The 24,438-nt window shown below is 40.8% G+C and overlaps 1 protein-coding gene across 10 annotated transcripts in view; it reads left to right on the top strand.

The window, feature by feature from the left end:
- The window catches only part of dysf (dysferlin, limb girdle muscular dystrophy 2B (autosomal recessive)), a 108,551-nt gene that overhangs the window by 70,956 nt on the left and 13,157 nt on the right, over nucleotides 1-24,438 (top strand). For all 10 annotated transcript variants that reach the window (XM_080298542.1, XM_026162776.2, XM_080298547.1 and 7 more), the window contains 9 exons: nucleotides 10,029-10,157; nucleotides 10,407-10,562; nucleotides 10,743-10,834; nucleotides 13,225-13,395; nucleotides 14,023-14,165; nucleotides 17,993-18,132; nucleotides 18,257-18,345; nucleotides 18,454-18,549; nucleotides 18,631-18,772. In XM_080298542.1, coding sequence (XP_080154668.1) covers nucleotides 10,029-10,157; nucleotides 10,407-10,562; nucleotides 10,743-10,834; nucleotides 13,225-13,395; nucleotides 14,023-14,165; nucleotides 17,993-18,132; nucleotides 18,257-18,345; nucleotides 18,454-18,549; nucleotides 18,631-18,772 — 1,158 coding nt within the window. The remainder of the gene's footprint in view (nucleotides 1-10,028; nucleotides 10,158-10,406; nucleotides 10,563-10,742; nucleotides 10,835-13,224; nucleotides 13,396-14,022; nucleotides 14,166-17,992; nucleotides 18,133-18,256; nucleotides 18,346-18,453; nucleotides 18,550-18,630; nucleotides 18,773-24,438) is intronic.

Genomic DNA, 24,438 nt, shown 5'->3' on the forward strand with positions numbered 1-24,438 from the left:
ATGTAAAACTTCAAAGTTCCAGCTGTCTGAAGCATGAACCAACACCAATAATGTAACAGCTTGTAAGATAGCATTGGTTTAGTACTAAATTTAGTTTAAATGGGGAGGCTGATGGTGAGAGAAGTGTCTTCTTTATTCCTACAAGGCATATCTGAAGTTATTTTGAAGCAGATGTATGTAAATGAATTCGTTGAGCCATTGGTCAGCAGAACTCTGCCAAATCTGATAAAACCTTTGCATAAGGTTATGGTTTCACTTATGACTCAGTGTGCCAGCATGTTCAGTGTCTTTGCCTCATCACACCAGAGCACTAAGCAAATCATGTTATGGATACTGCTAAATTAGTACAATTATAAGTGCACTTACCTGAATAATTTTTGTATACACCTGCTGTCACAGAGTTTAAACTTTTTTCTAACCTCTGCTTTGTCAATGCATCAGTGCAACAACACTCCTGTAGCTTTTGGGCAGCTGTGGCTCAGGTGGTAGGTTAATGTAAAGGGTTAATGTAAAGTGCAGGCCATTTATCATCTATGAAGGACTATGGAATACAGTAAGAGAGATGATCCAAATGCAGGACACTGCAGACTGAATATTAAGCAATAGGCAAGCCTTTAATGCAAACTATCAAAGAAAACTATCCTTCAAAGTTAAAACGTAAAACAATAAATAAGTAAATAACAGGAGATAATCAAAAGTCGAATACAAAATAGCCAAAAACAGTCAAAGGAAAAAAGAACCCAAGGAACATGACAAATTAAAAAATGTAATTGTTTCATTGTTTAATTGTCTTTGCGCTCTTTGGGGCTGCTTTCATGAGTAAATAATTTTATGCGACATGTGCATCTTGTAAAACTGCACTACATACTATTACTATTTGAGGAAATATGTAAGTTCTTGTGATATCTTTGTATTTCTATAATAATATGAAATTTATGCACACATTCCCCATTTTTCCCTGTTAAGGCATATGTTAACTCACATTCCACAAAGTTTACTTATTGTATATGGTGTGGTTTCCTGGCCTTCATAAATAAAAGATTAATAGACGCTAAAAGGTAATTGTCAGCTTTGAGCTGAAAGGTTTGCAGCTATTATTTTTATGATTTGTGTAGTTTCAAACCAAAAATAAAGATCATGTTCAATTACAAGAGTTTACCTATTTAATTTACATAGTATTTATTGTATTTTTATTCTTTTTCATTAGTATTGTAAGTCACATAATAATTGGAAAAGGGTTGTACATTGTTTTGGGGTTTTGTATTTCTTCTGTTGACGCTTTTGTCATAAAAATAACCCTGACGTGCATTGTGGGGGGGGGGGAGACAGTTTTATTCAGTGGTAATCTGACACTATCTTCCAAAATGCTTATTTAACATCTCCATCAATGTGCATGTACACTGTCACTAAATAAACAGACACTTTTTTTCTTTTGTTTTATTTCTAGGGGAACAGTTTTTTTGGGACTGGGAAAGTACCCCTTAATGAACCACCATTATACTTTAGACCCTTGGTATTTACTTTGCAGTTTGTGTCTTGCAGACATAAACTGCGAAACTTAATGTAAATGTACAAAGTGGACCTTTCATCTTACAAAGCAACAAATGTATTAGATTGCCTTATTAGATATTTTTAGAAACAATAAAACATTCCGTTAAATTCCAATTCCGTTAAATACACCTAAGATGCTTACATAAATCCAAGAGATGGCCCGTGTCCTTTTTTCAGTGTATGCGTATATGCTTTTAATTTACCCAAAATAAACAGCAATAAAATATTGCATCTTGAGATGTAAAAGTGAAAGACTACACCATTTCTATCTGGGGACACTGGCTTTCGGAAATGTGCTCATAGTTAGTTAGCTTGGAGTCAAGGCTGGACTGGGACAAAAAATCGGCCCGGGCATTTTGACTAGAGACCGGCCCACCAGGATAAAGATTGAAAATGTGACATCATTCAGGGGTAAAACCGCAAAGGATTCTGGGAAGTTGTGGCAAGCGGTACTAGCGCACGCAGGCTTTCAATTGAACTCAGTTACACAGCAATAAAAAGAAACCCAAAAAATGTCAAGAAGCTGTTGTATTATTAACTGCAATAGCCAGTCGCATGACAGCCACGGGAAGCCGACGGGTAAAGAGATCGTGTTTTTTTTTTTTTTTTTTTTTTATCAGATTACGTCGTTGAAGAGAAATTTTTTAAGCCATGTTTCCGAAGTAAGAGCCGACGGATGGTCTGGATATACCAAATATAATGTCTCAGAACACTCCAGCACACATGTTAGTCTGCTCCAAGCATTCCCACAAAGGTCAGTCTGCTGTTGTAGTTAATGCGTCATTTTTCTTAACATAATTGGTGATATAGGTTACAAGCAAGTCTGGCGCTGAACAGAAATTGTCGCGCTATGCTCCTTTATTTATTGTGTTTATTGTGCATAAATAGTGAATTGTCCTGACACAATATTGCGTTTCGCTTCTGTTATTACCATGGTACATTGACGAAAACATATACTTTTATTCACAGGGTAAAACAGTTGTTTTGTATCACTAATTGTCCAGTACGATTACAGCATACAGTATTATTGTCACTGCTACATTTCTGTAATGCTACCAGAAATTATTTCCACTGCTAATTAATTACCGTTGAGCTCAAAGGTTATATTAATAAACGGTTAACGAATGTGTATTTATGAAGACGATTTGTGAGACTGGTAAACTTACCTTTGTTCGTACGATGGTCTTTCGTTCTACACGGTGCATTTCAAGGTCCTGTATCCATCCGTCGGTAAACTGTACCTGGGCTTGTTGCAGTGACCTGAAGTTACTAAACTTCATGAGTGTATGCATTCACTCCAAGAACCGTATGATTATAAATCTGAGCGTGGTGAAAGTTGGGCAGCACGCTAACGTCTTTTGTCCCTCTGTGTGCTCGTAAGGGTCTGACCCTTTCACTCCTTTGATTTTTTCCTCGTATTTTTCTTTGACTTTTCGTCGAGTCTGTCTTTGTACGGACCGGCATGGTTCTCCTTTTGTTTTGTACATTCCTTTTTTGTGCGGCAAAGAAAAAAACAAGAAGGTATTGGAACCGGAGAATGAACGTTTTGCGGTGCTGCAAATGCTTGCGTTTGATGCGGTACTTGGATTGTTTTGCCACGAGTTCCCAGCATGCAATGCGCGAAAATCACGTGATTGCTAAACAAGGGGGAGGGTGCATCCGGCCTCCTCGGCTGTAATTGGTCCAGCCCAGAGTCGATCATGACCAATTGGCCAATCCAACACCTTTCATTATATATACCCTTCCTAAAAAAATAAAAAAAAATAAATAAATAAAAAATCCATTGGCCCATAAAAACAAAAAATCGCCAGCGGCCCACCGGGCAAATGCCCGGTATGCCCGATGGCCAGTCCAGCTATGCTTGGAGTCCCAACAATTAATTGATGTGTAATTCATGCACCTTGGACTTGTATGGACAGAAATTGACTTTTACCATACCCTTATTTCTGAGAGTATAATAGGGTAAAGGTAACAGTAGCAGAAAGAATAAAAAACTGAGAAAGTAATAAGAAAACATGAAAAAGATGGAGACGCCTTTAGCCTTTGTTCCTTTTTCTTAAAACCCGTTCATTGCTCTAAACCTCACCATTTAAATCATTTATCTGCCCTAATGCCAGTTCACTCTGTCAGTCTGTCATTCCCCTCCTCCCCCTCTCTTCTCATGCTCCATCATCACAAGTCTCGGCATCGTGACATTCTGTCCGTTTCCCTAACTTCTTCATCCATGACTCATCCATGTTGAATTTGCTTTGGGAACACCACAGTGGGAGAGATTCAGGGAAAAGGCTGTGCTCTGATGTTGGCGACTCCGAAATGAGCCGTCGTCAATGTTTGTCTATAGTCTGGTCCTTTAAGAGTCTGCCGCCATCCCAGGAGCAACCCTTGATCGCCCACGCTCTGTTCAACCCTTATCCCGTTTCTCTTGGCCCAAACGGCGACCTTTCCTTCCACCGGGATTCAAAGCACACGTCAGTCTCTTGTCTGATTCCCAAACAAATGACTAATCATGTCAGAATGTTGCCTTTTTTATTACTCTTTAATTAGAGCTCTAACCTCTGCCTTGAAAGCCCTTTCACATCATCACAGCAATAACAACAGGTTGTCTGCATGTACCCTGACATACATGTTGTACAAAGTCAAAATCAAGGGCTTAAAAGTAAAATATTAGTAATTGATAGGCTTTAAGTGTATTTATTAATATTATTAAATCACATAGCAACACAGTTAGTCATGAATCTAATGAAAAAAACGTTCAAAAATAGGTTTTAACATCCAGAGATTTTCCATAAAAGCCATGCTATATGTGCTGTAATGTCAAATAATATTTCTTTGCCTCTTTCTTTATATGAAACCATTAAAGTAGAGCTCAAACTAAATGGCACAGTAGAGAACAATTACATCTTGCCCAATAGTCATTGACCCTTGAAAGACTCTTTCCATTTTTCTAGTGGTTGTATTTTTTTCAGTCAGGAGCCTATTAAATGGTTTCACCCTGTCCGATGGAAACACATCTAAGTCACCTCTGAGTTTTTGCGACATTTCAAAACTTTGCTCAAAATTCAGTTGACAGTTGGATGGAAACTAGTGAAATGACCAGTGAGCCACTGATTCCATCGTCACGTTGCCTCACTTTCACCCTTTCACCGACCAGCTCGGTGCCAACACCTCCTTTTGATTTACTCCCCCCCGCCCCTCTCCACTTTTCTCCCACTCTGTTTCCTTTATGTCTTTGACAAGTCCTTAACTCAGATCTGCTACTGTCACAGAGAAATTAGCTGCTGTTTCCAACCTTTTTCAACCTCTTTTTCTGATTTCCTCTGACCTTTCACTGTCTTTGGGTAGCAACTGTCAGCAGACACAGTTTCCAGCCCTTGCTCTGACCTGAGGAAAATTTGTTTACTTTTCTTCTCAGCCTTGGCTTTGTGCTCCCCTCATTTTGTCACCTTTCTGGTTCTGTTTCCATCTCCTCCCGCTGCTGCAAAAACTTTTTCGGTTACATCACCAATTTAGCACACTGGTGTGCCACTCATATGAAGGTGGACAAGAAAATGACATTCGAAAAGGGCTAAATATTTGAGAACAAGTGAAAATAGAGACTTTGCTAAAAAAATAAATAAACTGGCATAAATGGGAGAATAAAATTAATTGTCTGGAAGAATAATGCAATCCACTAGAGAATAAGTAAATACCACAAAGATTTTCTTCATCAGAATGAATGAAAATGTTCACTGCATGTATTATTGTAGGGTCTTTACCTTACAATATGAAGCGTCTTGAGCCAACTGTTGTTGTGATTTGGTACTATATAAATAACACGGAATTGAATTGAACTTCAGTGTGGCCAGTTCCCCGCTATCACTATAGAAAAAAGTCAAAATTAAGAAAGACCTTTTTTTTTTTTTTTTTTAAACATATGTTTTTATCATCATATTGTACGAGACTCCTCAGACCAGACAATGTCCTTCCAATCTTCTAGTGTCCAGTTTTGACAATAGAAGCTTGTGTGAATAGTAGCTTGCGTTTCCTGTTCTTGGCTGACATAAGTGACACTCGGTATGGTCTTCTGCTACTGTAGCCAATCTTCTTGTGAATTAAGAGATACTATTTTGCAAATCTTCATTTGGAAAATAGAAAACACCCTGGTTATTGTGTTACAGCTCAAAGCAGTCCAGCTGTTCTCCTCTGACCTCTGGTATCAGTGAGGCATTTTTACCCCTAGAAGTGCCGCTCACTGCATATTTTCTCTTTTTCCTGACCACTCTCCATTTGGTCATCCTAGTATCGGCAGTTTCTGAAATACTCAGACCAGCCTGTCTGTCACCAATTACCATGTGACATTCAAAATCATTTAAATCAGCTTCATTTTGATGATAAGTTTGAAGTACAGCTAAATGCATGGGTTTGCTGTCAGACAAAGCCTTGGGTTTTGCCACTATGATGCTTCAGCTGCAACAGTGTTTGAATAAAATAAGTTTGAAAGCACCAAAAAGTTCACATAAAACTTACTTTACATTATCGGGCTAAATACATGGTTTAAACATGATGAAGACAAAGGCTGTGTTAGACAGACATGATAGCAATATGCTCTGTCAACACGCAATGATTAGCACAAAGATAATGCTATGCTTTGCTAGCAATGCTAATATCAAAGCTAATATTTCTCCATATAGGCTGTAATAATCTGTGTGGAGTTACATGTATTTTGTGTTTCCTACCGTTTAGTAAGATTTATTAGCTCCAGTTTCAGCAACGCAGACATCTTTGAACTTAAACTTAAAAAGGCAGGAGGTATGGCACAGTCAAGACCGTGTTAATGCTCTGGTTTGAAACATGCAAACAAATGACACTAAGGCTACGTGCACACTAATGCGTTTTTGTTTAAAAACGCATCGTTTTCTCTCCGTCTTGGCCTCTCGTCCACACTGAGACGGCATTTTCGCTCATGGAAAACGCAGCGTTTACAAAACGCTCTCGAAAACGGATACATTTGAAAATGGTGCTTTCGCGTCGCAGTGTGGACAGTGAAAACGCAGACTTTGTAAAACGATGATGCATGTTAGTCATATGATGCAGTCATGTGACCAATTAAACTAAGATAGCGGAGGGCATTATACAGCAGTTGTTTTGTTTTTCTACTTTATACTTTTGTGTTACTCGCAGCAACAACTCCACATCATTGTTAGTCCATTTAAAAAAACTCTGTGCCTTTCCTCGACATTTTGCCGCGACGTTTCAAAGAGTAAATAAGCGGCAGACAGAAATAAGCGGCAGACAGAAATGAGGCAGGTCGAATCTTCTTGCATTTCAAGCATGCACAGTACTGGAACGTAAGCGTTTTCGTCCATTTCAATGTGGACACACAACTCTGTGAAAACGACTGAAAACGCTAGTGTGGACGCGAAGCGTTTTCGGATGAAAACGCTGTTTTCAAATCTATCCAGGCTAGTGTGGACGTAGCCTAAAGGGTTATCATTGCATTTAAATGTGACACCAAGTCCTAATCAAGCATCCATACATGAGCAAGAGTCAGTTGAAGTTTTTTATGTGGTATTTCACTAAGTTCATGTTTGTCACATCTGATTTTTATGCAGGGCACATGATACATGGTTTATCTCATTGTGTACAATGACCTTAAAGTTAATACAGGCTAGAAGAAAGAGTATAATGCTAATGCTAGTGCATAGCTTGTAACACTCTAAAAGTTAGCTAGCACTAAAGTGATTTATAGCAATTAAAAAAAAAACATTCATGATTTAAACAATTTGGTAAACCAAGTCATAAAACAGCTTTGACTGGTGACATTCAGGAACAAGAGCTGTGATTGCCACTGTGGTTTCTAGTGGGTGCGCTGCATTTTTTTTTTTTTTTTTTTTTACTTTCTTGCTGTCTTACATCAGCCTTTACCTCATCTCCTAATTTTTCCATTTTACCTTCTTTGTACTGTCCTTTTCAATCCACACAGTGATGTTCTCTCAAACCTTGGGCTTACTCCACTGCTTCCACACTCTGACCACTCATTTCACATCTTTGCTTCTGCCCTGCAACAGACAGCAGAACTGGTTAGTTTTGCTTCTGTCACAAAGACACCGCTGTTACCACCCTTGTTATGACTTCGCCTGTCTCTTGGCGTCTCCTTTCCCACCGCCTTCCATCTCCATTGGTATTGGGTGCATTTCCAAACTTGTCTTGCTCTGTTGAGAACAAGCCAGCTATTTCTTAGTCAGAACCAATGGCTTTTTTGAGTCTCTGCTTCATGGTAGATGTCAGTACAAGTTCAAAGTGTTATTTTGAGCTTTTTTAAAAGAAAGAAAAATAAAATGCAAACTGTTAACTGGTGAATTTGAGAAGGTGACCTTTAACGTTTTGATCGAGAAAGGTTTGCTATTTTCTGTCTTTTTTTTCATGTAAGGTTAATTTAGCTAAACTTTATATCAAAAACGTAATTTCTAAGTACATTTTCTATAAGTGATATGATTTAATCATATCGTGGTTTAATCAGCAAGGTATCTGTTTAGTACCTGTGTGTATCCTATACATTATTAACTGTATATGCTTTGCCAGAGCCTTTTTCTCCATGCTCTGCCTTGCCCTTTTGGGTTTGGTGTTGAAGTACTGAAATGAATCGCTGTTTCCAGACCTTTCATTCATTTACATCACCCCCGTCGTCGGTATGTTTCCACAGTTCCTGCCCCCATTCCTGCTTTTCCAACTCTTTCACCTCTCTCCTTTCACAGCATTAACCGTACACCCTTCATTTCATCCAACACAACCCCCTTGTTTCTCCTCATTTCCGAACAATCCTCTTTCCTCCCCTTCCCAGTTTAATAACAAAGTAAATGGAAAGCATCTCATTGCTTTCACAACCTTTCTCCTCCCTCTTTCAATTCATTTTGAAAAAGTGCTTGCAAGACCACTGTCTTAGTTTCTGCATAACTTGAAAAAAACATTTGCAAGAAAGAAACAACAGCCTTTTGTTTAACAACAATCTTCCAATAATGAGATTTGGGAGTGCACATGTTCCCCCAGCAACAGGTTGTTATCACAGGGTCACTGGCTGGTTTGTTGGACTGCGTAAGTGGAGACTTTAGCAAGCATTTCACCAGCAAATCCCATTAACATCCAACAGCCACTCGCAACTGGTTGGGGAATATGTGTTTTTCCCTCACAGATGGTTGCCAGATGGTCACAGATCAGTCTCTGTGCCTGTGTGACTGGAGCTCATTTCAGTCTATCCTACTTTTTCATCATAATTGTTACAGATGCGAAATTTCAAACACAAAAGTGACTGGTGTCACAACCTGTAGCTGGTGACAAATATGAGATTTCAGTTGGCTGCCTCTTTCACATACTAGATTGTGACTTTCCAGAACTTGATAAGCTGAAGAAAGTCAATGAATTTGACTGAGTTAGTGAAGTAGAAAATCATCACTAATGAAAACAAATTAATCTAGTCATGCTTTGGACCCATTGAATTCTCACACATGTGTATCTAATTTGAAAAAAAACTTGATAAACTTGATAATGTCTTAAAAACTGAACATGAATTAGATGTAAACACCACTGTTATTCTTATATATTGATGAGCTCTTTAGCTTTGCATGATTCACAGCTTAAAATAAGCCTTGTGTATCTTTTACTGGACCTCAATTCATCCATGTTTGGCTTCTCCCTATTTTGACCAACTTTATTGTGATTGGCTGTCCCTCATAAAAGGCTTGAACATCAGGTGGTCTCCTCTGTGGACACTTTGCGTTGCATGCATCTGCATGCATCCGAGGCAGTGGACTTCAGTGAAGTATAACAGGAATGATTACTCAGCCGTGGTGCCTCCAGCTGCCTGTGTCCTTGTCTGCAACAGAGTATAATTGAGGCCTTGGGGATATCCCCTCTCTATGACATCATGCAGATCCAAGACTTGGAAAACCTCAGTCTGAAGGCTGAGCTTTTGGCTCACAGGGATTACTTTTACATACTCTGAATTCATTATTTGAAATTTTAAACATGTTGATTGCGACAGATCCAAAAAGCATTTTCTTTCTCATTCTCTGCGTTTACATTCACAGCCCCTCTTCTTCTTTCTCTTTGTCTGCTCACCAATTTTCATTGGCTCTGATGTTTTCATGTTCACTACTCTAAATAGTAAGCATATGATGTGTCCTCCTTCCATACCCCAAGCGTCTCTTCCTTTTATTCCTTTCTGAGTCTTCTGTAATTTAAAATATGTCTTTCATTCTGTCATCTCCACATCTTGTTGCGCTGTGGACTTTCATCCATCTCTGCCCCTCTTTTACACTCTCTTAAATGTCTTTTTTTTTCTTTTTTTTCTCCTACCTCCTTATTCTGCTTTTCCTCTTTCTCTTTTTTTTTTTTTTTTGCCCCAAACGTATCTATTACTTTGTAATGTGTGAGTCAGCTATTAAAATAGACCTGTTTTAGGGCTAAATAAACTCCTATCCCGCTCTGCTCTTCCTCCTCAGGTGTATGACCGGGAGCTGGAGAAGATCGAGGATTTTAAAGGACTTTCTGATTTCTGCCAAACATTCAAACTGTACAGAGGAAAGACTCAAGATGAAGGAGAAGATCCCTCAGTGGTGGGAGAGTTCAAGGTAAATGCAAAGTTTAAAAGTTGTTCGGTCGAGTCTCACTATTTGCCATTTTCTTCTAGTCGCCACATTGCAAGTTGTTGCAGCCTGATGTGAAGTTACGTATCACATATCACATGCTAAATTGTGCCTAGAGCTTATCTCGATTCATTCATCTTTGTCGGTACTTATTAATTTAAAAGCTTCCTTTACACCACTTCACATCTACTTCTTTAATTCACAATCCCTCCACCCCTCTCCCTTATGAACCAGGGCATGTTTAAGATCTACCCCCTGCCAGATGACCCCGGTGCCCCTGTTCCCCCAAGGCAGTTCAGAAAGCTGCCTCCCAATGGCATCGAGGAGTGCTTGGTCCGAGTCTACATCATCCAGGCTCATGGACTCCAGCCCAAAGACCCCAATGGGAAGGTATAAGGGGAGAAAGGGAGAGAAATGTAGAAGAGGATGGCTAGAAAATGTAACCAGAATTAGGTACTCATGGTTAGGATACTCATTAAGGTCAAGGAAAAGATTTGTACCAAGGAGGGTATAAGTGATACCAAGTAAATAGAAGATGACATGAGTTAACAGAAAGCTTGTTGTTTTCAGTGTGACCCGTATGTGAAGATCACGCTGGGGAAGAAGTCAGTCAACGACCATGAAAACTACATCCCCTGTACACTGGACCCAGTCTTTGGAAAGTACGTACACTAATGCCTCTTTGGTCTGTCCCTCTTTCCCCCCTTTCTGTCTATCTGTGCCTAAAACCAAAAGTCTGGACTTCCCCGATCTTGCTGACTCGGAGGCGATCCACAGACTTTCAGAGTCTCTGGTCTAGAGGCAGGCTTCCTTAAACTTCACTCCTCTATCCTCTGTTATTCCATGCAAACCAGCACACCCTGGCACATATTTCATACCACTTGACATTTTCAGTGCCATAAACCGCAATGGTTCACAGGGAACTGAATACCTACCCATGGGTTCCTGTTAATTGATGAATTGTTTTATATTGAATGTCTTAATATCAATAAAATGTTAAAAAACAAAATACAGAACAGGAAAATATACCATGAAAAACTATTTATTACACAATTTACACAGGGGTAGGATGAAGTGTACACATGTTGCACTGTTGTCACGTATCATGTATAAAGGTCCCAATCTGTCCCCAAGTTAAAAGGATGTGGATTCAGTCTGTGTCTAACTGTGCCACAAATCTTTGTGTATGTGTAGAGGGATGAAGGTTGTATGTCCCGGCTGATTCCTAGTTTGGACAAAAATAATAATAATTGAGGTTGCAGTACAAAAACTAACTTTTAAATGTTATTCTTTAACTAAACTGAAGTTTAAATTTTGCATTTGTTTATATTCAGCACTCTGGGACTGATTATGCTCATTTCCACATCCTCATGTTTATTCTTGAGCTCTACTAGAGTCGCTTTGCAAACTTCAAATATTTGTTAATCTTATATTAGGACTTGTTCCTCTGTCTGTTTACCTCTAGCTGTTTTACTGCCCTTCCTTTTAAGGCCACCTCCTTGTTAAGCTAACTTCCCTGTGATTGGATGTCCTTTACAAACAGAAGGTTTGGGTGGGGCTATTGTGCTCACAGACAGAGCAGTTTCCCTCTAATGACTACATCCACTCTGACACCATACAGAGCCTAAGAGCAGACAAAAACTGCCTGAAACCTGAGCATTGTGCTCACAGGGATTACTTATACATATACAGAATGTATTATTTGAACCTTTGCTCATTTGCCATGTTTAATATCAACTTCAACCATCATATACATAAGCATAATTAAAAGTTATTTGAAAAAAAGTAATCAATTGGTGGTCGATAAAGCAAATAGACTTTTTTGGAGACTAATAAAACCAGCTGAGTATGAGACGTCATCAGCAGGTGGCCTCTTTGCTTAGTTGGTAATCCAGCTCTGGTGATTGCTGCATAAATTTAGCATGAAGCAGTGTTATAGAGAACTTTTGTATAATTTTATTAAAGCTTCTCTCTATCTTTTTTAGAGCTAATAAAATATAATGACTTTAAAAGAAGCTGACAAAATGAAACTAAAGAGGGTACAATAATAAAACATGGATTCTTAAAATAATTAAAAGACAATCCATTGTAAAATGTTCATAAAACAAAAAAATCTTGATTAAAAAAACCCAACTAACTATCCTCTATCTATTCTATTCCACTTATCCTTATTCAGCTTCACAGTGGGCAGGAGCCTATCCCACCTACAATAGGGCGAGAGGCGGGGTACACACTGGTCAGGTCGCCAGTCTGACCCAGTTCTAACACAGACCCACAACCATTCAAACCTATGGGAAATGTAGAATAACCATTTAACCTAACCCCACTAAGTGCATGTCTTTGGACTGTGAGAGTACCCAGAGAAACCAGACAGACACAGGGACAGCTCTGCAAACTCATGTCTTACATGATGATGATGAGGATGATGAGGATCCAGTCTAAATACATGACTCAGAATTATTTCCATAAGCACACATACTGAATTCACTCTGTCACTCTTTCGTATGCTTGTTACTCTATTTTGTGTCCTTCGCCCTTATGTGTGTTTTCTTGCCAGTAGGGGTCACTACACACAAACCAATCAGAGCACCAGACCACAGTAGAGCAGAAACTTGGTGCACATCAGAGCTCCGACTGCTGGCTGTAAACTGCTCTCAGTCAGTGTGACAAGTCAGTGCACACCAGCGTTCTGCTAAAATGTCTTTCCATAGACTCATGAAGACGGCAACAGGGGGATAGGCTTGACAAATGTCCTAGCAGACCAGCACACATTACTCATCACAGGAGTGAAACTTAAGAAGTTCCTTCAAGTGGACGTGCAGATTTATGCTCCTTTTCCAGGAGGTTTTATCTGACATTGCATGTTAGGACATAATTTTGGCCTTAAAAACCACAAAAATTGTATATGCATTTCAATCACTTCTACATGCATTTAAAATGTGATCACAATTCCTGTCATTGATGTGGTCACACAAACGCGTGAGAGGCCACTGGAAAGCTCCTAATGCCTGAACCAAAGCTGAAAATCCTTTTCTGCTTTCCTTATCTACAGGATGTTTGAGCTCACATGTTCTCTCCCACTGGAAAAGGACCTTCGCGTGATGCTGTACGACCACGACATGCTCACCAAAGACGAGAAGATCGGCGAGACGGTGATTGACCTGGAGAACCGCTTCCTGTCCAAATATGGAGCCATGTGTGGCCTGCCACAGTCATATCATGTGTGAGGAGACATTTTTTTCTGTTTATTAAGCTTAAACTGAATTTCAATTAAACTGATAAAATTAGACCCTGAACTGTTCCAGATGTCACCCAACAGAAATGGATGTGAGAACAAAACCTTTTTTTTGTGACAATGATTATAGACAGACGAGATCGCGGATACAAGCGGCGGAAATGAGCTTCCTCCGAAGGGTGGCTGGCCTTCCTTAGAGATAGGGTGAGAAGTTTGGCCATCCGGGAGGGGCTCAGAGTAGAGCAGCTGCTGCTCCACATCGAAAGGAGCCAGCTGAGGTGGTTCGGGCATCTGACAAGGATGCCCCCCGGGCGCCTCCTGGGTGAGGTGTTCCAGGCATGTCCCACCGGGAGGAGGCCCCGGGGCAGACCCAGGACACACTGGAGAGATTATATCTCTCGGCTGGCCTGGGAACGCCTTGGTATTCCCCCGGACAAGCTGGAGGAGGTGGCTGGGGAGAGGGAGGTCTGGGCCTCTTTGCTTAGGCTGCTGCCCCCGCGACCCAGCCCCGGACAAAGCGGATGAAGATGGATGGATGGATGGATGGATTATAGACAGATATAACAAAATAAATAAGACTTTATTTATATTATTTTTTTGTCTCTCACCTGTTAGATCTGGAGTAAACCAGTGGCGAGACCAGCTGACACCCACGCAGCTGCTATACAGATTCTGTGAGAGAAGAAATCTGCGGAAGCCAGTCTATGAAGACGAAGCAGTCCGCTTCAAAGGAGAACGATACATCGCTGCCGACCTCGGTGAGTGACCATTCCTCACAATTCAACTGAAGTATATAAACACGTGCAATAATAAATCTATACCGTTCGTTATATTGATACATTTACTGTATATAGATATGAAATACTTGAGCTGTACATTGATCAGGCATACAGTTTAGAGCACTGTCACTGAATCAGAGCATCTCCAAACCTCCCGCTATTATGGGATGTTGCCGGTCTGCAGTGGTCGGTTTCTATTAGAAGTGGTCCAAGGAAGGAACGGTGGTGGACCAGCAAAAGGGTCATGGTGGCCAAAGCTCACTGATGCACATGGCAGCAAAGACCGGCCCGTGTGGTCTGATCCAACAGACGAGCTGCTGTAGCTCGAACTGCTAAAAATGTCGATGCTTGTTCTGATAGAAAGGTGTCAGAATACAGAGAGAGTCACAGTTTGCTGGGTTTGTGGCTACATAGCTGCAGGCCAGTGAGAGTGCTCATGCTGACTACTGTCCACCACCGAAAGCACCTACAGTGACCACAGAACAATGGAAGATGGTGGCCTAGTCTGATGAATCATGTTTTCCGGGTTTGCGCGTTGCTCACTTGGGGAACACCTGGCACCAGGATGCACACAAGCCCACCGAGATAATGTGATGCTCTGGGGAATGTTCTGCTGGCAAACCCTGGGTCCTACCATCCATGTGGATGGTGCTTTGGCACATAACACCTACTTAAGCCTTTTTGCAGATCCTATATTCACCTTGCACAGGGACTCTATTACCACCTCCAAACCCCTTTTTGCCATAGTCCATATTGTTGTTTTTGAGATCTTTTAGCTGACTTCACTTTGTCTAATATAAAAATTTGGTTGATGAAGTATTTAAGCTAAGCAATGAGGACTGGGGCAAATACTGCATAACACAAAGAAGAGCAGTAGTTTACAACCTTACAGCAGTGAGTGGGAGCAGAGGCAGAGCAGAAGACGTGAAGGTCTCACTTTCAGTTTCACTGTCAAATGATGGCTAAATGCCTAAATAAATAAACAAATCATGGATGCCATCATGAAAAACGTAAGAAATCTGATTTGAGAACAGTAAAACATTTTTAAATTGAGTAAAAGGACTCCACAGATCAGATATTAAATGGCGTTCTACCAGCTTTGGTGGACATGTCTCGGTCTTAGCAGCTGTTATGCTGTTTGTGTTTTGATTAGAGCGTCGCTCCGCCAAACACAAACACACTTTTCACACAGCTGATTAAGTTGCTTACCAAAAATACAAACCGCAGATTTGTACCGTCCACATATTCACGTATGCTCAGTGCCCCTTAAGTACATTTACAGCAAGTAAATCAGTCTGCACTGTATTCCCACTGCACCCATATCCCCCTCACTCTCTTCTTTTTCTTCCTTTATTTGTGCTTTTCTTCCTCCTTTCTATTCTCTGCTTTTCTTTCTTCATCTTTTCTGTTCTTCTTTCAGTTTGACCCCATGATTCTGCTCTTCACAGCATCCATCACGCCGTCTACATCACCCTCATTTTCCCTCTTGTTGTTTCTTGTTTTTCTCTTTCCTTTTACCTCCTTGTCACCGTCCTCTCCTCTTTTCTTTTCACTCACTCTCATCATTATCTCGAACTTTCTGGCACCTTAATTTCTTTCTCTGTCTCTGATGTTTTCCTTCTTACGTGTTCTTTTCCACCATCCCCTCTCCATATTTGTTGGGATTTACATTATTCTTGGGTTGATATTGTTCATTTTCGCTTTTGATTTCAAGCTCTATTCTAGTCTAGTTTGAAAGCACATGTTTCCACATGTGCAGAACAGTTTATAAAAATAAAATTAATCATCCATACAAGCTCTTTTTTTCTGCACGTAAGTGCTTTTTATCTGACATTCACACTTCAATGAATACAACCCAGGGTTCAGTATCTTTCCCAAGGCATGCAAACTGGAGCAGCCAAGAATCGAACCACCATCTTTCCAATTAGTAGATAACCTGAGGTACAGTCACCCCCAACAGGCACCAGCAGGTCAGGAGTGAAACCAGGAGCACGTTTGTAAGTAAGTAAAGTAAAATTTTATTTATATAGCACCTTTCTAGATAAAAAGATCACAAAGTGCTTCACACAGGGATGACGAAGTATAAAACAAAAACAGGCAAAAGTTAACAAAATGTAATTCTAAAAAGATGTGTTTTTAGTTGTTTTTTTAAAAAAAGAACGACTGAGTCCACAGATCTTAAGCTCAGTGGGAGAGAGTTCCACAGTCTCGGGGCCACAGTGGCAAAAGCTCTGTCTCCCTTAGTAGTTTGTAGCTTTATCAGACATCCACAGGGTCAATCACAGCACGCTGTGATTAAGTCTCCCCTCAGGGCTAACAGGGAAGTGTTCAGTAACATCCTGAGGTGTCTAAGGAAGAACTTACCTTAACAGTTACCTGAACTAACACTGTGAGTCAATGTGATCTCAACATTTGGTTTCTTGGAAAAAAAAAAACTTTCTCAAATGAATCGCACCTTACATTTAATATCATCATCTTTCTTCTCGGTTTTGCCTTTCATCCTCCTCCCCTTCATTTGCTCCCCTTCTATCCTTTCGTACTTTCTCCTTGCTCTTCTACTTCTTTGCTTCCCCCGTTCAATTTTTCCAACATCTCACTCCTTCTACTCACTTTCTTTTGATGCTTTCTCACCCTCATCACCCCCTTCTTCCCTGCCCAATGCCTCAGTTTTACCCTCCTCCTCTGCCACTAAAGAAATGGAGGTGTAGAGAAGAAAAAGGAGGTGGGGGAGTGAAACCGCAGGACCACCTGAAGAGTGGAGTGATGAGATAAATATTCAAGATTCATTATCATCCCTGTGTGCACACAAAGCCGACCCACACATATGTTCCATGCAGGCTGCTACGGTGCGGGGGTCACGCTTGTCGTTTTTTTTTTTTTTTTTTTTTTTTGGGGGGGGGGGGGGGGGTGATTTATGGTACGTGTGTGTGTGTGCGTTCTTGTGTGGACGAGCCAACGTCAACATCATGGTCGTCTCTCGGTTGGTGAGGAGCGCTGCTGCAGCGTTTTATTTCCACAGTTGCCGCGGTTACTGTGCGTCAGCTTGCTGTCCATCAAACGGGGCTGCTAATTGGCCAAAAGGCCACGATCCTCATCCTCCCCTCATGAGTTTGGCTTTTCTTCACTCTCTCCACCTCTTCGTCACATTCGTTTGTTTTTTCTTTCTTCTGTCTTGAGTTTCTGCTCTTCTTCCATCCTTTGTGCCTCTCTACTTTTTGCTCTCCATCCTCTTTTTTTCGGTTGTATTTTTCTTCCTTTTAGTTTTAATATGAATTGCTTCTCTTGTTCTCTTTTCTGTGGGTTTGTTGTCTCAGAAGTCAAATTAAATATATCTTTTGGCTTTCCACTTCGTCTCATCCCTCCTCTGTGCTTTTGCCTAGTCTCGTCCTTCTGCTTTGCTCCTCTTTCATTTTCCTCTGCTCTCATCTTCACATCTCCCCTCCTCTCCTCTGCCTCCTCAGTCTTTCCTTCCTCTCCTCTTACAGCCGAGGTGACTCCAAGTTTACAGTCATAAACTTTTGACGTTAGCTTGATATTTTCATTTTGCTTGGAAGCCGTGAAGATTTTCCTCATTTGGTTGTGATGCAGAGAGAACAACCAATGCTTTAGAGTGTGTTAGTGTCTCACTAAGTGTGTATGTGCGTATGAATAATGAATTATTCCTAAGTGACCTGTTTGCTTCCCAGTTTGCCCAGTATTCTGGATTTCCATTCTCCACTCTTGAGTGGCCCGGCCCTGTACTTAAACCCTAATCTCTGCATGTGTGTGTGTGTGTGTGTGTCTCTGTGTGTGTGTCATGTTTTCAGAGGACAAAAATGTGTCCAAACGTCATCTTGGCCCGATTAAGGAGCGACTGTCCCTTCACATCTTGAGGAAACTGGGATTGGTACCCGAACATGTGGAAAGCAGACCACTCTACAGCCCGCTCCAACCTGACATAGAGCAGGTAGCACGCACACACACACTGCACTTGTGTGTGTGCTTAAGTTCTTCTCAGTTTTATCCTTTCCCGCTTTTTTTTTCCTGAGCATTTTCTTACCTTTTGTTTGCTTGTCGGTGCTCTCTGTCAGGGGCGTCTGATGATGTGGGTTGACCTCTTCCCCAAGTCTCTGGGACCACCTGGACCGCCGTTCAACATCACGCCACGAAAGGCCAAAAAGTAGGAACACAAACACACAAATATGTCAAGAAAGGCAAATCCATTTCCCGTTCTGATAACCAAAACAAGTCAGTCAGTATCTGAGGTAATTGAATCTTTTTTTTTCAGGTTCTTCCTGCGTTGCATCATCTGGAACACCAGTGATGTCATCCTGGATGATGTCAGCATCAGCGGGGAGAAGATGAGCGACATTTATGTCAAAGGGTAAGAGGAACAAATCATTTAACTTCAAAATAAAGCTAAATAAACTGGGTGAGGGTCACAATAACTGATTCTGTCTTTCAGCTGGCTCGACGGACATGAACACAACAAGCAGAAGACAGACGTCCACTACCGCTCTCTGGGAGGAGAGGGGAACTTCAACTACAGATTCCTGTTTCCCTTCAACTACTTACCAGCAGAGCAACTGTGCGTCGTCGACAAAAAGGTAACAACGAGCCCAAATACAGCGAAGGACCCTGTGTTTGGTTTGAATAAATTAGACCCACTGGGACATAAAATCCACTGTGGTGAGGCTGTGATTTCATGCCATCGTCATGATCTTTAAGACTAAATTTAGCAATCACTTGACAATAATTTATTATGCTGCATATGCGGTTTAGAAACCAACGAAGAGACGAGTGTTGAAAAGTTTGAAAGAAAGATGTTCTGGGAATACTTATACTGGGCTTTGAAAGTTGTGTTTGGACACTGATACAATTAGGCTACCAATCTACATTTTCCCATTCAGTAATTGGTGAGTAACTAATGCACTTTCTGTGAACTAACCTTTCAAGTAAATGTGAGGATTCCCATTTGGAAATGCCATCCATCCAGCTTGTTGTAACTTCGCCAGGGTATGATTTTAGCATCTGACCACCAAAGTAGAGGGAATGCAGGGACGAGCTACCCCTCAGTAGTTAAAGCACATGTACGTCATCACCTGTGTCACAGCGCACCACACAAGTAGATTAAAAACCACAGAGAAGTCAGAATACTAGGATACTTTAACTTAAAACCGAGAAAGTTCTGAGTGATCTGATGACATTTTTAAGAGTAGTGTTGTTGCTACTATGCTAACTAATCTATGCTTCAATAACATTTGAAATTAATACTATTCCTGAAAATCATCCTGGAGCACAGATATTCCTGACATACTTGACGTTTTGAACATAAAAACACAGGGATAATGAGGTGTTTATAGTTTGTTACAATAATGAAATATTCACAGGCATCAAGGGTTAGGGTTAAGGTGGGATGTACAGAAATGCAGAAATAATATGCAAATTATTATAGAAAATGTATTCTATAGAGCAGCGGTCCTAAACCCCCGGCCACAGAGTGGTACCGGTCAATGAGTCGCTTGGTACCGTGCCGCACGATTTGAGACTTGAAATTTATGGTTTTCAGGGTTTTTATCGTTAACTCGGTTTCCCTGGGTCTTTTCCCGTGTTGTAGTTGTGAGTCTTATTTTGAAAGAACTATTTACATGTTACCATAGTGACCAGAGAGCATTAAGGGGCAGAGGATGTTACTCTCAATGTTGTTGGCACATTTCAGGAGGACGCTGCATTTTTTTGTGTTGGTCATATCATTTTGTTTTGTTGTATTTATCCGCGACACCTTAAAGGCCGGTCGGTGAAAATATTGTCTGACATTAAACAGGTCCGTGGCACAAAAAAGCTTGTGGCTGCTATAGAACAACACATATTTGGAAGGAATGCCTGAGATGTATTGTAATCAGAGATGGGCAGTAATGTGTTACATTAATGCATTACTGTAATCCGATTACTTTTTTCAAGTAACGAGTAAATTAAGGGATTACTATTGCAAAAAAGGTAATTCGATTATTGTTGCTTTCCCGTAAGCACTCTGCGTTACTGCGTTACTAAAACCGTGATTTTTTTTTTTTTTTTTTTTTTGCAAGAATGTCTCATGACAATGACGTAAGCGAGTGCGACGTTCGTGACAACAGCATGGAAGTACTGACCTTACTTTGAGTTTGATTCCATAAAAAGTGACAAAAACATTAGTGTCCGTTGTGCGTGGGAAGAAAACTTTACAGCGAAAAAAAACCCCTAAACTTCTACGACGTAATGGGAAATTCACAGAGAAACTCGCAGATTCTTCCACTGACCGCAGCACACCTGCACCAGGGCAAACCTCCGCCTACCCCACTCCTGCTTTACAGGTGAAAATAGAGCAACAGGACCGTTAGTCTTTGACTTTATTTATTTTCTGCTGTGTTTCACTTGCATTTATTTGAAAGAGTGATTGTAAACACAAAAAAACATATTTTATTTTATTGTATGTGCTGGAATGTGCAGAAAATAAATAAATGTTAAACAAATTGCTTCCAGTCAGAGAATGTTGCATATAATTTAATTTTTACTTGATGCATAAAGTTAAAAGATTAAAACTGATAAAGCAAGTTTTAAAAAGAGACTTTTCCATTTGATTACATTTTGTATGGATTATGCAGAAAAAGTAGAATTGGGCTGAAAGATCTATCGCTTTATCACCTATTCAGGTTGTAAATCGTGTTTTTAAAAAGTAACTAAGTAACTAAGTAATTAATTACTTTTGAAAATAAGTAATCAGTAAAGTAATGGGATTACTTTTTGGTGAAGTAATCAGTAATTAGTTACTGATTACTTTTTTGAAGTAACTTGACCAACACTGGTTGTAATATACCTTACTTTGTCATAAAGTGATGCAGAAAATTTACAAAATGATTCATAAAAGTTTGCAAATATGCAGAAAATTTGTCTGACCTGAAAATATCCTGATAAAGAAACCCCCACCTCCTTACCCCCATACTCCAGCCTATGTATTGATAACATTCAGTTCCTGCAAACAGACGCACACTGTAAACTTGTTCAGTTATAATGAAAAAAAAACCTCGCTACAAGCCCCTTGCTCAGTCCAAAAAACAGCCTCAAATTTAGTTGAATCTTATCACCAGTTAGTTTCTATGAGCTGGAGACATGTGGCAAAACCATCACACCCAAACATGAGCCAGTGCACAAAGTTCGGTCAGGGGGAATTTCCGAGGCGAGGTCGTCCCTCCAGAGTCCGCTAACGAATCTACTGTGGCCTTCAGTTAACAAAAATAATGATGTGACAATTTAACAAGAAAGAGTTGTGAGTAAAATGTTGTTGAATCTTTGAGACTCAACAATAACACTGAGTGAAGAGCTAAAATAACATCACTCCCGAAAACTGGAATAACAACCCGGCTGTCATTTGCTTTTCTTGGCATGAGCCAGAGGCTCTTTAGCCGCTCGCGGCCGACATGTTTTACGACGGCATTCTCTCACTTGCAGCAGCATCTTCAATCAGCTAGCGGCTGAACAGACGAGAGGGAGTTTTAAATGAAAAACTCCGCTGGGCGGGGAGAGCCTCAGCTCGAAAACAGAGCTGCGGCCAGAAACGGAGTTTATGAAGCCAGAAACCTCAGCGGTTGGTGATATAATCACTGAGTCACAGGAACAAATCAGCGGCGCTATCAACACTCTGCAGTCTTGCTGTGTGATGGTCGGATGGGGTGTGTGGAAGGAAAAGTCACACTTGTTGTCTTTTCCAGCTTGATTAGTTCAACCATGTCACCATGACGTCTGTTTTTCTGACTTCAGCCTTAAAATTCAGCCTTCAATTGTAATGTCGATCTATCATTCAGTTTAATGATTAAAATGTTTAAATATACCTTTCGCGTTCCCTCACAGCGCAGTGTGATATCTGAAGTGTTCTCCTTGTGTCTGACCAGAACTCCAACCCACTCAGATTGACTTGCACATAAACCAAAGGACTGAAAGTCAAGTAGCGATGGAGTTGTCAATGTACAATTCTGTGTGGTAACTGGGAATGTGATTTTTAGGCAAATTAATTAAAAAAACAAAAACAGATTAGTCATTTTGGGGAGATTTCCCTGAATTTTAACACTTTGGATCGCCGAAACCTTTGGTGCCTCACCGATCATTTGCATAATGGGAGGACAGTGGATGAAATGTAGCCTCTTGATGCTCAATAATCCAGGTAAAGAAATCCGAACGATTTGATTCAGTTTGTCTGAACACCACACTTTCAGCAGGAGAAACATTTCCTCACTCATCCATTTGGATGTTCCAATAATATAATTTTGCTGAGTTGATATCTGTTAATAAAATAATGAACAACTGGAGAAACTAGAGACACAGGCATTATTAAGCATTGCAGGCCCATTAACATCACTAACAGAGGTCATTAAAATATTTTCCTAGCAGCAGATCAAGTATATTAGTAAGACAGCATTGCTCGCCAGTGAAAGCAAACAAATTTATCCAAACTGGGATATTCTCCATTTTTCTTCACAATCAGTGGCGTTGCCTTGGCCTCCAGTAAGGCTGTGAAGGATGTTGGGATTGTTAACCAGGATATGTCTTTCAATGTCGGCAACAAATATGTGCATTTGTCCAACATCTCTAAAATTAGAAACTTATTGACTCAGAGTGATGCTGAAAAACTAGTTCATTCAGGTTAAAATACTGAAAAACCATCAGCTGATCCAAAATCCTGAAGTGAGAGTACTGACAGGGAGCAGAAAGAGAAAGCACATTGACTCTTTTTGATTGGCTCCACTGGAGACTCTTGAGCTACACCCTGTAGGCACACCAGCAGTTTGAGAATATTACCGCCCTTTGAAGCACGACTGACCAATAACATTGCTCCAGTGCTTTTGTTACAGGTGTTTCAAATTCTTTAATTAACTATGATTTTGAAATTGATTTCCCGTGCGTGCCTTGTTTGCACAGATTTTCCATATCAAACTCTTTGACAGTGTTTAAGACATTTACACACCTGTCAAATTTTGCCACTGTAAGTATACTTGTTTTGTTACTGAAACGTGACAATGCCCAAAGAACAAAGGCACACTAGCTGAATTTATTTATGCTGTATGTAGTTCAGCTCCATCATCAACTCAGGACGATGAGTCAAGGAAGTTGGAAAGAAGACAAAACGAATTTCTGCACTTAGCACTCTGGCAACAAAATGACAAGCTGATGGCTGCTGATTGCTGCTGCTAGATACTGCAGCAGTTTGACACACACACCCACACACACACATATAGACGTCCCACCCTGACTTGTGACATCTGTGAAGTGATAACTTGGATGTATGTAGTTTGTGGATGAAGTGAGCCAAGGAGCTTACAAAGCTTTAGGAGCGACACACGCACACACAGAGGGTGTAGTGTGTTTACTGTAACAGGATGGCGACTACCTAACCCTGGCACATGTATGTACAGACAGAGTAGAGCTGTGGAGACCTGGCTTCTGTGGTCTTGTTCCGCTAACAGTAAATAAAGGTCTGTTGTTCTATTCAACTAACTGGCCTCCGAGTTGTCCCTCCAGATGCTAAGAAAAATTACAGTGGAACCCCGACTTACAAATACCCCATTTAACGAAAAATTCAAGTTACGAAGGCACTGAATGGCAATATTTCTGCCCGTGTTACGGCAAAATGCTCGCGTAACGAAATCCGCTGGCTCTGATTGGCTAAGCCTACAATGCCCACAATGCCTTCCGAATCATGTGACAACCCCTTGGCTTTCGTAATTGCGCTTCGCTGTTCCACTTGAACGACGTATTGTTGTTCTAGTTAGCAATTAGCCTATAGCCTATCGTTCAGCATCGCCTCACTCAAAAGGCGCGATCGGTGCTTCAACTTGTGGGGCGATTGTGGCTCAAGAGTTCGGAGTTCAGCTTGTAATCGGAAGGTTGCTGGTTCGAGTCCCGACTTGGACAGTCTTGGTCGTTTTGTCCTTGGGCAAGAGACTTAACCCGTTGCCTACTGGTGGTGGTTAGAGGGCCCGGTGGCGCCAGTGTCCGGCAGCCTCGCCTCTGTCAGTGCGTCCCAGGGTGGCTGTGGCTACAATGTAGCTTGCCATCACCAGTGTGTGAATGTGTGGATGACTGGATATGTAAAGCGCTTTGGGGTCCTTTGGGACTAGTAAAGCGCTATATAAATACAGACCATTTACCATTTGCGAAAATTTTCGACTTACGAAAGACCCTCGGGAACATTTAGTAAGTCGGGGTTCCGCTGTATGTATCACACAACCACTTGGTGAATGGT

The sequence above is a fragment of the Astatotilapia calliptera genome, chromosome 3 (assembly GCF_964374335.1).
Source record: "Astatotilapia calliptera chromosome 3, fAstCal68.1, whole genome shotgun sequence".
Taxonomy (NCBI): domain Eukaryota; kingdom Metazoa; phylum Chordata; class Actinopteri; order Cichliformes; family Cichlidae; genus Astatotilapia; species Astatotilapia calliptera.